Source organism: Salvelinus namaycush, chromosome 26 (genome assembly GCF_016432855.1).
Source record: "Salvelinus namaycush isolate Seneca chromosome 26, SaNama_1.0, whole genome shotgun sequence".
NCBI classification, from domain to species: domain Eukaryota; kingdom Metazoa; phylum Chordata; class Actinopteri; order Salmoniformes; family Salmonidae; genus Salvelinus; species Salvelinus namaycush.
The window spans coordinates 33,137,560-33,153,478 of record NC_052332.1 but is presented as its reverse complement, the minus strand read 5'-3'; the positions used below and the strand labels follow the sequence as shown (position 1 = coordinate 33,153,478).

General features: G+C 45.6%; 1 protein-coding gene across 1 annotated transcript in view; it reads right to left on the bottom strand.

Moving 5' to 3' along the window:
• The window catches only part of LOC120021092 (pleckstrin homology-like domain family B member 2), a 41,882-nt gene that overhangs the window by 22,653 nt on the left and 3,310 nt on the right, over positions 1-15,919 (bottom strand). Inside the window, exons 3-6 of the mRNA XM_038964733.1 lie at positions 15,864-15,919; positions 9,863-9,982; positions 7,906-8,951; positions 4,646-4,981 (exon numbers count right to left, since the gene is read on the bottom strand). The exon at positions 15,864-15,919 is cut by the window's right edge and continues 7 nt beyond it. Coding sequence (XP_038820661.1) covers positions 4,646-4,981; positions 7,906-8,951; positions 9,863-9,982; positions 15,864-15,919 — 1,558 coding nt within the window. The remainder of the gene's footprint in view (positions 1-4,645; positions 4,982-7,905; positions 8,952-9,862; positions 9,983-15,863) is intronic.

The window sequence follows — 15,919 nt, the reverse complement described above, 5'->3', positions numbered from 1 at the left end:
GAATGTGGTGATCGATGGTGTCAAAGGCAGCACTAAGGTCTAGTAGCACGAGGACAGATGCAGAGCCTCGGTCTGACGCCATTAAAAGGTCATTTACCACCTTCACAAGTGCAGTCTCAGTGCTATGATGGGGTCTAAAACCAGACTGAAGCATTTCGTATACATTGTTTGTCTTCAGAAAGGCAGTGAGTTGCTGCGCAACAGCTTTTTCTACAATTTTTGAGAGGAATGGAAGATTCGATATAGGCCGATAGTTTTTTATATTTTCCGGGTCAAGGTTTGGCTTTTTCAAGAGAGGCTTTATCACTGCCACTTTTAGTGAGTTTGGTACACATCCGGTGGATAGAGAGCTGTTTATTATGTTCAACATAGGAGGGCCAAGCACAGGAAGCAGCTCTTTCAGTAGTTTAGTAGGAATAGGATCCAGTATGCAGCTTGAAGGTTTAGAGGCCATGATCATTTTCATCATTGTGTCAAGAGATATAGTACTAAAACACTTAAGTGTCTCTCCCGATCCCAGGCCCTGGCAGAGCTGTGCAGATCCAGGACAGCTAAGCCCTGGAGGAATACGCAGATTCAAAGAGGAGTCTGTAATTTGCTTTCTAATGGTCATGATCTTTTCCTCAAAGAAGTTCATGAATTTATTACTGCTGAAGTGAAAGCCATCCTCTCTTGGGGAATGCTGCTTTTTAGTTAGCTTTGCAACAGTATCAAAAAGAAATTTTGGATTGTTCTTATTTTCCTCGATTAAGTTGGAAAAGTAGGATGATCGAGCAGCAGTGAGGGCTCTTCGGTACTGCACAGTACTGTCTTTCCAAGCTAGTCGGAAGACTTCCAGTTTGGTGTGGCGCCATTTCCGTTCCAATTTCCTGGAAGCTTGCTTCAAAGCTCGGGTATTTTCTGTATACCAGGGAGCTAGTTTCTTATGACAAATGTTTTTCGTTTTTAGGGGTGCAACTGCATCTAGGGTATTGCACAAGGTTAAATTGAGTTCCTCAGTTAAGTGGTTTGTCCTCTGACGTCCTTGGGTAGGCAGAAGGAGTCTGGAAGGGCATCAAGGAATTTTTGTGTTGTCTGAGAATTTATAGCACGACTTTTGATGCTCCTTGGTTGGGGTCTGAGCAGATTATTTGTTGCGATTGCAAACGTAATAAAATGGTGGTCCGATAGTCCAGGATTATGTGGAAAAACATTAAGATCTACAACATTTATTCCATGGGACAAAACTAGGTCCAGAGTATGACTGTGGCAGTGAGTAGGTCCAGAGACATGTTGGACAAAACCCACTGAGTCGATGATGGCTCCGAAAGACTTTTGGAGTGGGTCTGTGGACTTCTCCATATGAATATTAAAATCACCAAAAATTAGAATATGATCTGCTATGACTACAAGGTCTGATAGGAATTCAGGGAACTCAGAGAGGAACGCTGTATATGGCCCAGGAGGCCTGTAAACAGTAGCTATAAAAAGTGATTGAGTAGGCTGCATAGATTTCATGACTAGAAGCTCAAAAGACGAAAACGTCATTTTTTTTTTGTAAATTGAAATTTGCTATCGTAAATGTTAGCAACACCTCCGCCTTTGCGGGATGCACGGGGGATATGGTCACTAGTGTAACCAGGAGGTGAGGCCTCATTTAACACAGTAAATTCATCAGGCTTAAGCCATGTTTCAGTCAGGCCAATCACATCAAGATTATGATCAGTGATTAGTTCATTGACTATGACTGCCTTTGAAGTGAGGGATCTAACATTAAGTAACCCTATTTTGAGATGTGAGGTATCACGATCTCTTTCAATAATGGCAGGAATGGAGGAGGTCTTTATCCTAATAAGATTGCTAAGGCGAACACCGCCATGTTTAGTTTTGCCCAACCTAGGTCGAGGCACAGACACAGTCTCAATGGGTATGGCTGAGCTGACTACACTGACTGTGCTATTGGCAGACTCCACTAAGCTGGCAGGTTGGCTAACAGCCTGCTGCCTGGCCTGCACCCTATTTCATTGTGGGGCTAGAGGAGTTAGAGCCCTATCTATGTTGGTAGATAAGATGAGAGCACCCCTCCAGCTAGGATGGAGTCCGTCACTCCTCAGCAGGTCAGGCTTGGTCCTGTTTGTGGGTGAGTCCCAGAAAGAGGGCCAATTATCTACAAATTCTATCTTTTGGGAGGGGCAGAAAACAGTTTTCAACCAGCGATTGAGTGCTGAGACTCTGCTGTAGAGCTCGTCACTCCCCCTAACTGGGAGGGGGCCAGAGACAATTACTCGATGCCGACACATCTTTCTAGCTGATTTACACGCTGAAGCTATGTTGCACTTGGTGACCTCTGACTGTTTCATCCTAACATCGTTGGTGCCGACGTGGATAACAATATCTCTATACTCTCTACACTCGCCAGATTTAGCTTTAGCCAGCACCATCTTTAGATTAGCCTTAACGTCGGTAGCCCTGCCCCCTGGTAAACAGTGTATGATCGCTGGGTGATTCGTTTTAAGTCTAATACTGCGGGTAATGGAGTCGCCAATGACTAGGGTTTTCAATTTGTCAGAGCTAATGGTTGGAGCCTTCGGCGTCTCAGACCCCGTAGCGGGAGGAGTAGAGACAAGAGAAGACTCAGCCTCAGACTCCGACTCGCTACATAATGGGGAGAACCGGTTGAAAGTTTCTGTCGGCTGAATGAGCGACACCAGTTGAGCATTCCTACAGCATTTCCCTCCAGAAGCCATGAGAAAGTTGTCCGGCTGCGGGGACTGTGCGGGGGGATTTATACTAACGTTACTATCTGTACTTACTGGTGGCACAGACGCTGTTTCTTCCTTTCCTACACTGAAATTACCCTTGCCTAACGATTGCGTCTGAAGCTGGGCTTGTAGCACAGCTATCCTCGCTGTAAGGCGATCGTTCTCCTGTATATTATGAGTACAGCGACTGCAATTAGAAGACATCATGTTAATGTTACTACTTAGCTTCGGCTGTTGAAGGTGCTGACGAACCATGTCCAGATAAAGCGTCCGGAGTGAAAAAGTTGAATGAGGAAAAAAGTTGCGAGGGAAAAACTAAAAATATAAACGGTAATTAAAAAGAAAAAAACAAAACGTAAAGTTGTCAGCTAGCAAAGTAAAGTTGGCAGCAAAACGCACAGCAACAAAACGTCATGTCTTAAACACGATATGGTCCACTACAGGATCATGCCTCATTTAAAGCTATGGTACATGTTTTTATGTTTTCTTAACAACCTTCTGATTTGTAGCTAATAGTACATTGGTTAGATGGAGCTGCCTCAGATTGCTGTCAGCGATAATGAGGGGGAGTAATGCCCCTTCCATGTGTCTGTAATGCAGCGGAGATTCAGGTCCCTCAGGAGAACAGGGACTGGGTTAATACTCTACTGTCTCACAAGGAGTCTACTGCACAAGCCTCAATGATCTCCTATCAGTAAGAGAGCCCTGCTGCCACCAGAGAGTCAACATCAGCTCCAGTCATCAGCCCCTGATCTAATCCACACACATCCGGGCACACACTGTATCTGACACATCACAACCTCTATCATATCTGCTGCCTGCTCCACCTCCAGTTAGAAGCCTTCAGGAGTCCTGCTGAACAGCAGTCAGAGCCTCACGTGGCAGGCAGCAGTCCTGGGATTAATGGGCTGTTTCAGAGGCAGTATCTGACTGGCTGCTCCACTGTTCCACTGCCCGGGATTTAGGAATATGAGATGGAAGAAGAGATTGGATTGGAAGGTTCAATAACTGATGTATTTAATGGGACTCTGACACAGCTGTAACAAATTATAGTGGAAATGTATTCTCTACATGGAATGAAATATAATATTCATCTTGTAGTTGGGTACCAAATGAAAGTAGTAAAGTAGGCCCCAACATATTTTATTTTCCAAATACACAAAGCTTGTATGATTATCTGTTGTAATGGTATAAATATTCATATCAGCTACAAAGTAGGTACCGGGTATTATAAGTACTTTAATATTAACAAAACATCTTACACACAGCACACGAGTGCGCACAGTTATTCTACTGAGGAAAAAGTAATTTCCTGTTCCCCTTCCTTTCAGAAAGTCTGAGTGGTTGTAACTGTATTCCCCAGAGAACGCCTCCATTAAAACTAAACACACCAAGTCATTACGGTTCTAGAGTGGAAAATGCCACAGTTTTACAGCACTTCTAGAACTGTAACAGTGGCTCTGGGACTGAGACTGGGGTTAGGTGCAGAGAGACTGAGTTCCTCGTGACATACTGGGGCTCCGTTGGAGGTGTACTCTGTGTGTAAGAATTCTGTATATCTTTAACAACACTGATACCTCAACCCCCACTGCTCTGCATAGTTTCCTCTACATTCACACCAACTCTGTCATGGGTGAACACACACAGCTATGTCGGAATGAGTTACTGTGTCATGCAGATGCTTTGATAAATCCCTCCCTAACCCTGTAATTATCAACAACAAGCCCCTAGGCAAGGGGAATTCCTTCTTTCATTTCATACTTTTCCCACTCATGTTCTACTGTGAGTATGTGTGCACCCACATGTTTGGCTGTCTAAGATGATGTGCTTGTTTGATGTTGAAAGGGTTAGAGATGAAAGACCTCGCGTCTCAAGACAATGTTAGACATGTCACCAGGACTTACCCTGGCTCTGTGGTGAGGCGAGGGTGAGGGGACAATGCTGCGCAGGCTGACAGCAGGTGACTGGGCCCTGGCATCCCTGGCCTCTCTGTGCCCGCTGTGGCGGCGCTGGCGGACCCGCCGCTCCTCAGCCAGCTGGTACTCCCGGGCTTTGGTGCCAAAGCCGTTTTCCGGAGCGGTGCCACTGCCGGGGGAGTCGGAGAACACTGACTCATCATCAGACTCCTGCAGCTTCTCCAGCTCCTTGTTGATCTTCTGCAGGTCGGAGACGGCCGAGCCGCCCTGTTCCCGGCCCAGCTCAGTACACAGGCTCAGGATGGTCTCCAGCCGCTGGTGCTCCTATACACATTACAGGGAGAGGACCAGTGGTTAACACAGTCACACATTACATTAAGAGGACCAGTGAGTAACACAGTCCCACATTACATTAAGAGGACCAGTGATTAACACAGTCCCTCATTACATTAAGAGGACCAGTGATTAACACAGTCCCTCATTACAGGGAGAGGACCAGTGATTAACACAGTTACACATTACATTAAGAGGACCAGTGGTTAACACAGTCACACATTACAGGGAGAGGACCAGTGGTTAACACAGTCCCTCGTTACAGGGAGAGGACCAGTGATTAAACACAGTCCCTCATTACAGGGAGAGGACCAGTGGTTAACACAGTCCCTCATTACAGGGAGAGGACCAGTGATTAACACAGTCCCTCATTACAGGGAGAGGACCAGTGATTAACACAGTCACACATTACATTAAGAGGACCAGTGGTTAACAGAGTCACACATTACAGGGAGAGGACCAGTGATTAACACAGTTACACATTACATTAAGAGGACCAGTGGTTAACACAGTCCCTCATTACAGGGAGAGGACCAGTGATTAACACAGTCCCTCATTACATTAAGAGGACCAGTGGTTAACACAGTCACACATTACAGGAAGACGACCAGTGGTTAACACAGTCACACATTACATTAAGAGGACCAGTGGTTAACACAGTCACACATTACAGGGAGAGGACCAGTGGTTAACACAGTCACACATTACATGGAGAGGACCAGTGGTTAACACAGTCACACATTACATGGAGAGGACCAGTGGTTAACACAGTCACACATTACAGGGAGAGGACCAGTGGTTAACACAGTCCCTCATTACAGGGAGAGGACCAGTGATTAACACAGTCCCTCATTACAGGGAGAGGACCAGTGATTAACACAGTCACACATTACATTAAGAGGACCAGTGGTTAACACAGTCACACATTACATTAAGAGGACCAGTGGTTAACACAGTCACACATTACAGGGAGAGGACCAGTGGTTAACACAGTCACACATTACAGGGAGAGGACCAGTGATTAATACAGTCACACATTACAGGGAGAGGACCAGTGATTAACACAGTCCCTCATTGCAGGGAGAAGACCAGTGATTAACAAAGTCCCTCATTACAGGAAGATGACCAGTGATTAACACAGTCACACATTACAGGGAGAGGACCAGTGATTAATACAGTCACACATTACAGGGAGAGGACCAGTGATTAACACAGTCCATCATTGCAGGGAGAAGACCAGTGATTAACACAGTCCCTCATTACAGGAAGACGACCAGTGATTAACACAGTCACACATTACAGGGAGAGGACCAGTGATTAATACAGTCACACATTACAGGGAGAGGACCAGTGATTAACACAGTCCCTCATTGCAGGGAGAAGACCAGTGGTTAACACAGTCCCACATTACAGGGAGAGGACCAGTGATTAACACAGTCACACATTACAGGGAGAGGACCAGTGATTAACACAGTCACACATTACAGGGAGAGGACCAGTGGTTAAAACAGTCCCTCATTACAGGGAGAGGACCAGTGGTTAACACAGTCACACATTACAGGGAGAGGACCAGTGGTTAACACAGTCACACATTACAGGGAGAGGACCAGTGGTTAACACAGTCACACATTACATTAAGAGGACCAGTGATTAACACAGTCACACATTACAGGAAGATGACCAGTGATTAAACACAGTCACACATTACAGGAAGATGACCAGTGATTAAACACAGTCACACATTACAGGGAGAGGACCAGTGGTTAACACAGTCACACATTACAGGAAGAGGACCAGTGGTTAACACAGTCACACATTACAGGAAGAGGACCAGTGGTTAACACAGTCACACATTACAGGAAGAGGACCAGTGGTTAACACAGTCACACATTACATTAAGAGGACCAGTTGTTAACACAGTCACACATTACAGGGAGAGGACCAGTGGTTAACACAGTCACACATTACAGGGAGAGGACCAGTGGTTAACACAGTCACACATTATAGGAAAAGGACCAGTGGTTAACACAGTCACACATTACATTAAGAGGACCAGTTGTTAACACAGTCACACATTACAGGAATAGGACCAGTTGTTAACACAGTCACACATTACAGGGAGAGGACCAGTGGTTAACACAGTCACACATTACAGGAAGAGGACCAGTTATTAACACAGTCACACATTACAGGAAGAGGACCAGTGGTTAACACAGTCACATATTATTGCCAATGTACTACTCATTAGACTCAGACTGTGCTATTGGGATCCAATTGTTTCATAGATGGGTATTTTCATCTATTTACAGTCTTTTGTCAACACAATGGGATCATGTCATCACCCAAAAGCCCAATCAAACAACCTATAAACTACCCATAGAAACACAAGAAAACCAGAGAAACCACATTTCAAATGTAATCAAGTGATTTTCCGAGGAACACAAAGTTCAAATGAGTCTTAACCAGTCTGACCAACAGTCTGAGCAACAGTCTGAGCAACAGTCTGAGCAACAGTCTGACCAACTGGTTCATGGCGCACCGCTCCGTGTGTTCCATCTCTTTACAGCAGGAGTGTGAGAGTGTGTTCAGTCAATGAAACATGATGACAACTAGCCAGCCCAGAACATCCAATTAGCCTTCTCAAGAAATAAAAGCTGAAATCAAAGCACTATAAGCACTTTCATGTATTCATAACAGTCCCTAGTAAAGAGACGGGACCAGACGAACTAGCAGAATGAAACCAGGTGTCGAAGTCACACAATCAGAGCCTGCTAGAGTAGTAGACTCTAGACTGAAGAATAAAGGCAGGATAATAATAATAATAATGACATAATAATAAAAAAGGTTTACTAATAATTAATAAAGTGCATTAGACAACAAGTCAAATGATTGATCTAAGGCTGTGTTTATCTCACCAGTCTCTGCACCTCCTGTTCTCTGAGCCTCTCGTCTCTCTGGTGCTTGTGGTAGTCTGTAAGCTTCTCCTTCCCATTCAGAGAGCTGATGCTGCCTCTTCTTGATCTCAGCCCCAGCCCACCCTTCCCAAAGGACTGCCTCCTCTCCCCCAGGCCCAGGTCCAGGCAGGGTGAGGAGCCCCGCAGGCCACCATGCTCCAGTTCACAGCCCAGAGAGGCTAGAGAGGCCAGGCTGGCCCTGCGGGGAGTACCCGGTACGCTGGCCGTTGCTAGCACTGTTACGTCTGGCGGCCGCTCTAGAGGAGACAGGCTGCGCCTCGTTTTGGAGGACAGGGACACAGAACCCTTCTCCCCTCTGTGGGAGCCCATGGAGCGGCGTGGGGGCAGGGACAGGGCTGCGGAGTCTGCCGACCGGTGGAGGCGGGGTAGAGAGCGGCTGTGGGTAGAGCCCAGGCCGTTGAGTGACCCTGTAGAGTACTTCCTCTGACGTGGTGCAGGGTCCATACCATTGTCCCCGTTCCGGCCCTGGGCATAGAACCTGCGGCCTAGACAAGGGCTGGAGGGCATGCTGGCCGCCCCACTGTGGCCCTGAGGAGGACTGGGTGCAGGCTCCCCATAGGAAGAGGAACCATTCCACATGGACAGGAGAGAACTGGCTACATTTGGGCGATGACTGTCAGAGGAGCTAGAGAGGAGCAGGCTGTCCTGTGATTGGTGGCGTGAGCGGGTGTATGGCAGTTTGGGGCTGAGAGGACGCTCACCCTGGCGAGGGGAGGGGGGCATGCTACTACTGGTCATGTAGTGGAGGCCTCTGGAGGAGGGGGGGCGCTCGGCACTCCTGGGGGGCGTGGGGGACAGGGGGCTGGGAGGGGGCAGGCTGAGGTAGGTACGGGTAGACTCTGCGCTGGCCCTCAGGCTAGCCTCTAGAGCACTCTTCCGGCGTTGCAGAGTCTCCATCAGGTCCTGCAGCTCCGCCTTCGATCGGGAGCCTCTCATCATGGTGCCACCCACTGAGCCGCCATTGCTGTGCTCAGTCTTTACACAGTCTGTGGAAACATCAGATGCATAGAAACCAAACTCTCATTAATATGTATATATGATCCTGTCTTGGAGCACAGTAAAACACACCCTATACTCAAGCCTAAAGCCAAAAAGCTGAGAGAGACTGAGGCAACCAGCCTGAGTGGGATCTAATAACCAAACAGTGATCAGCCCCTGTAGTATGCTGACTAAGGAGGGAGAAACCAGCGAAGAACGTCCTTCAGACGGTTCTGGGCCCAAAACAAACAGTCCGTGGTTAAGGAAAGCTTCTTCTAAAAATGGAAGAATGCTGGCGGAGTGAGACAGGCCGGAATACCTTTGTACTTTCTGGCACTGAGGGAGAGCCTGGACCCTGAGGAATCACCTCTGTCAGCACGCCCCTTCCTCCCACCGACCCGGCACCTGCGGCCCAGTATGCAGTGCAGGGTTTCTGCTCTGAGACCACCTGGGCTGGCTGACCTCAGGCTCTGTTTATCTGTGCTGACATGCTGTCATTTGTTCTCTCAGCGGATAAACTCACACTGGACAGGGGAGAATGTGGTGGACTTCCATTTATTTATACCTTACATGGGCAGTTTGACCCAAGGACTTTGGCTGTGTACATACTCGCTTAGCTGAAGAGTATAACCGTCAGACTTGAGTAAAGCAGAGTAGAGTCAAGCAGAGCCAGAGCATGACCCTTGCCCCCAGCAGAGAAAGAGACAGATAGATAGAGAGAGAATGAATACATTCTGAACTCTCAGAACCACTTCCTTACCACACAGCCATCACAGTGACACCTTGGCACTTCTGGAGGTTCCTCATGCAGGGGAAAAGGGGATAAACAGGGGAGAATAGCAGTAGGATTGGGAAATGTAGAGAAATAGCGGTAAGAGTGTAGTCTTCAAGGTTGTGCGAGAGAGAGATTGGTCCCTACCTGAGCTGTAGCCCATAGTGGCGACAGGACTCTTCTGGGGCTGCATGCTCTTCATACGTCTGGCCTCCTCAGGGTGGTTAAAGCGGAAGAAGTAGGATTTACCCAGACAGAGTGTGAATCCTGGATAAACAACAGTCAGAACTGACTCTCTCACAAATACACACATTCACCAGAGCGCATTGTAGAGTATTTTGAACACAGCCATACACACACACTCACACACAACAGCATGTTTCTACCTTGGAGTAAAGGGCTTTACTGAGTTTTCTCCAATTACATCAACGCCCAAGTAAAACACATTGTTTAATGCAGAGGTCAGTAGTGTAAGACATTGTCACGATGCCTCAGTCCAGGCAGCATATGGAGCACATTGCAGATACCCTGTTCTCTAAACCATACTCTCTGGAGCCGAGGAGCTAAATGAGGAAACCTTACAGAGTAGGAAAACAGATCCTAGGAAAATAATTCAGCCTCCAGCATTAATGGTATCTGAGATGGAAACAAAATTCTCCTCACTTTTGTGGACAAAGAATTGACGACTGAGAAGGCTGCTCTGTGTCCCTATGCCATTTCTCTTTTATCTATGTCATTGAGCCGGGCTGTCTTCTACACTGAGACACTGTGATGATTTCAGCAATATTTACCCTCTGAGACTGGGGCTATGACAGAGATGTACAACTCCCTCCCCCCAAACACACACGCGCGCACACACACACACACTTCAGGGTCGGAGTCTTCTGGGTCTGATAATCCAAGGTTTCCTGCTCTGCTAGGCTGATGGTTCTTCAGGAAGTGGGGTATCCTTTTACACAGTCAGCTACATACAATCCATCAGCATTAGTTAATTCTCCCTGCTCTGGCCACCTGAAACAGCTTTCCCTCATATGAGAAGTGGGTGGGGGGGGGGGGGGGGGGGGGGGGGGGGAGTCACACAGACAGCAGGGCAGCAAGGCAGAGCAAAAACCAGACAGAGGAATTTTTTTTTATACACACCATTGGGGAAACCCAATTCACAGAGTCCTCCTACACATTTGGGTTCTACTCAATGTGTGTGTGTTATATGACTAGCCTTCCACTGGAACTACGGCTACTTTGTGAAATGATATAGTAGGCTGTATATTACTAACTGATAAGACCTGTAATAAGTTGTTCTAATAAAACATTTTCGCAACAACTTAATCCTCTATTAATAATCTGTCTACTACAGAGAATGGCGGTGTGATACCTCAGATAATCAAACACCCAGGGCTCAGGGAATCCCCCTCTCAAGCCCCTTCTGAGAATAGTAGCCTATCCCTTTTTGTCTAATTAAGTAACCACATAATGACCACTAATGACATGGTTCTTTTGGAGCAAAGATGTAAAAATGAGGGACCAATGCGCAGGCCGCTCGATTTCTGATTAGGGACCAATGTGTAACAGTATAACTTTAGACCGTCCCCTCGCGCGAACCAGGGACCCTCTGCACACATCAACAACTGACACCCACGAAGCGTCGTTACCCATCGCTCCACAAAAGCCGCGGCTCTTGCATAGCAAGGGGAAACACTACTTCTAGGTTTCAGAGCAAGTGACGTAACTGATTGAAACACTATTAGCGCGTACCCGCTAACTAGCTAGCCATTTCACATCCGTTACAAATGCACAGGCAGCTCAACTTCTGATTCGGGACCAATGCGCAGGCCGCTCGACTTCTGATTAGGGACCAATGCGCAGGCCGCTCGAACTCTGCATGCATCTATGCTACCTCCCAATCACATAAAAAAACGAGTGATCAATTTACATAATTCTTAGAAATAAGTAGGACTATTGCTATTATTGTTTATTTTTCCACAAGGAGTACCAACCCACTTCGGGGAAACGTGCAATGAGTACCAAACCACTTCGGCGAAACGGTGTAACCATGTGAAAATGATTAAGAAAAGCGCACTCTTGGCCATAAGGCTCTATTTTTTATTTATTTAACCTTTGTTTAACTAGGCAAGTCAGTTAAGAACAAATTCTGATTTACAATGACGGCCTACCCCTGACGTCGCAGGGCCAATTGTGCGCAACCCTATGGGACTCCAAATCACCGCCGGATTGTGATACAGCCTGAGATGCAATGAGATGCAGTGCCTTAGACCGCTACGCCACTCACAAGCCCCTTTAAACCCTCTCAAGTTTAAACAGTCCCCTAAAAGGTGTACTACTGAGTCCATACAAAAATGCACTTCGGGTATTTCAAAGGCTTTAAAATAAAATAAGAACATTGACTATTTTGCGCGTAACTCTTTGACAAACTGGACATAACCAAATAAAACCATGTATAGCCTACAATTGAACAATGAATCCAAACTGGAGTTCGCGAAAGATTACTGACTGGTTAAAAAAGTTATTATCCTGCAAGATGAGGATGGAGAATGGTGAAACAGACACGCATCTTCTCTGGAGCAACTTTTGAAAACGTCTGAGATGTTTTTGTTTCGAGGACGACAACTAACCTTTGTGTGCTGTCCCACTCAAACTGTTGAGCGTTGGTGATGGACGGAACTCCTCTGCCTTGGATTAGCATGACAAAGGGACAGAGGCGCTTCCCACTGCTACCTTGACGAGTCCTCAGACACTCCCCATTCTCAGACGGAGCCCCAAACCCGGGGACTGCGCAAGTCTGGTTGGCTGATTTGGGTGGTCGCAGACGCGCCAAATTGGGGAGGGGGCTTTGGCGGGACGGCGGAGAAGGGGGGGATGCTGTAACCCCAACCCTAAGGGACAGTTAAAAATGTTTTTTTTTAAATGTAACCTTTTTTAACTAGGCAGTTCGAGTTTACAAACGTGGATATCGACTTTTCCAAAAAATACATCTCTTCCTACCTTGTGTTTACATCCTCCTTTCTAGAAGTATCTTTATATGCGACAGACATCCAAATGAACTATGATATCCTCTCATTACTTCAGTTGGTCACTGAACTTTGCAAGTTTAGTATGTATGTGGATTTCAATGGAATTTTACCCAGTATCAAAGGCTTGGATTGACAATTTCCTAATGTCGTTGAACTTTCTGTTGTTTTTGTGCACAGTTTGGATTGATTAACTGATTGATTTTATTTGTCAGTAAAAAAGACATACAGTATATATACTCAGTATAAATATTTGTAAAGTGACCAGGATTGCACAATAAAGTCGGGGACTTATTTCCATTGTGTGTAAATACTTAGTGCACATAATTTTTTAAATTTTAAATTCCCATGCACCGAAAAAAAAAATGTTAAATAGGTTCCATCGTATTCTTAACTCTAGGCCTGCACATATGCACATTCTGGTAACCTATTGGCACATGCGGTCTAGCCAACAGCTCACAGATACAGTAGGGTATATGCTACATGAGGAGGATTTATTATGGACAAAAGTGTGAGATTATTTTTATTTGTCAAATGCCAGCCAATCATTGATCATCATGTCACCAGAATAAGACTCTCGTTATTTATTGAAAGGAGCATCAAGCTCATCACCGTGCACATTCACTACCCTGTGAAGTTAATCATCATTTATTTAATCTAGCCTGATAAATGGCATGCTTTCCCATGATGTCGTGACATGTTTTATCCGAAATGTAGGACTACTTTACTCGCATAAAAGGGTTGGATGTAAACCTGGTTAATGTAAAGCCATTTTGAGAATGCTGGAATGATATTTAGGATGAACGTGCGCATGCCTACAGGAGATTTTTGAAGTAGCCTAATCAGATTAAAACATCGTGTCTGGTTGTGTTTATGCCATATATAAAATGTAATACCTTTTAAAGTTAAATGACAAATATTTAGGCTGTATTGAAGCGTTAGGTTGTAGGTGCGTGAAAGCAAAACATATTTTTTTATACAACCCCTCCCCCATTTTGGACCCCCCCCCCCCCCCCCCCCCCCCCCCTCTTTCCCACAGTACATTTAGAACTGCCCCTAATCGACCCAAGCTGAGAAAGCAGTCCAAAGAGCAATGTCTAAAACAAAATCATCAGCATGTTATGCACATCACTCAAGTCTCTAATCAGTGCTTTTCCTTGTTTATTTCACACCTAAATAATGTAGACCACTATATGTTTCCCTTAGGGCATTAAAAACGACATAAACCAGGTAGAGCTACTACAATGGTCCTGGTAACACTACAAACACTAATACATATGGCTAACATTATAATAATATAATAATAATTATAATATAACTCATATTAAACTGATACAAAGAACCAGTGACAGTGATTTATGAACTAACAAATTCACGACTGTCATCTCTCAGAGTATGGACCGTGGGATAGTGTGTATGTGTGTGTGTGTACTGTCTGTGTGTTTGGGGTGTATTTGTACAAGTGAAAGTTAGGCAGTGGAAGGCAGGGGCCTCGCCCACTGCTGAAACCCTTCAGGCTCTGCTCTCCATCACACTCACAACTGCTGTTACATCATGGGGAGGGGCTGCTGATTACTTCCAGATGCTGCTCTTTAGTCCTTGTTGAAAATCTCTCTCAACACACACTCTGACTCACACAGACTCTTGTGCACGAGCACGCGTGCACACACACACACACACACACACACACACACACACACACACACACACACACACACACACACACACACACACACACACACACACACACACACACAGTATTAAACACACCAAACAATTTTCTCTCTTACACGCCAATGATGCAGAGATGATGAGTGGTGATCAAGTCGATGTGTAATGTTATTTCATACACTGCGTGTGAAGGAGGGGAGTGAATACCAGACACGTACTGTACCATACTTAGTATCTTTGCTGAGAAGCATCTGTGTGTTTGTGTGTCTAGGAACTGCGAGCACAGAAACTTCATCGACTACTACCCCTTCTACTGTAAACACTACTGTCCCACACAGCCTAGGGAGATCCCAGTGAGAATATATAGATGTATACTTTGGACTCCGACATTGCTCGTCCTAATATTTTTATATTTCTTAATTCCTGTCAGGTGGTGGTTAACTGGTGCAGTGAATCAGGCGCAGGAGAGCAGAAATGAGTGTACAAGGTATACCGGTCACTCGAAAATAATGGCCGTAAATACATAACCCGGCAAACATAACCAGCCGACAAGTACTGCCATGAACAATCAATAAACACGCACACTAACATGTGGGAAACAGAGGGTTAAATAATGAACATGTAATTGGGGAATAGAAACCAGGTGTGTAGGAAACAAAGACAAAATAAATGGAAAATGGAAAATGAAAAGTGGATCGGCGATGGCTAAAAGACCGGTGACGTCGACCGCCGAACGCCGCCTGAACAAGGAGAGGGACCGACTTCAGCGGAAGTTGTGACAATTCCATTCTTTTACTTTTATATTTGTGTGTATATTGTTGTGTATTGTTAGATATTATTGCAGTATTGAAGCTAGGAACACAAGCATTTTGCAACACCTGCAATAACATCTGCTAAATATGTGTATGTGATCAATACAATTGGATTTGATTTGATTTAAAGAGTGGAGGAGGAGTGGGTATGATAGGTCCAGTATTACTCCTAGGGAGAGTCAGAGTTACAGCATTTGTGAAGTCTCACCCCACTAAGCACCTCACCCAATCTCAATAGGGCGGGCCTACTGTATGTCAACAGCCTGGCCTGATGGGTAACTGACCGGCGACAAGAAATCATTAATTCTCACAGTTTGTTGTCCTAACACTACAGGAGATTACATCCTTAGACAAGACCAGAGGAGTTGAAAATATTTTCTACTTCACCTCAATCTGATACTTGTATCCATCTGTATGTTTGCATATGAACCATTTAATACATGTGTATGTTGATGACAAGTGTGTGTGTGGGTATGCATGCATGTGCATATGTGAGTGTGTGTATTACAAGTGTATTACCTTGTGTCAGCAATGTTGGCTTTGAGACATGGACTCCATCAAGTGAGCACAGGTTTCCGGAAGGGTGAAGGGTGATGACTCCTCCTCTGTTTATAATACGACAATGCTCTGCCTCTATACCCAGGCCCTCAATAGTGATGTCTTGAGGTACGGACGCATCCTCTCGGCCAATTCGG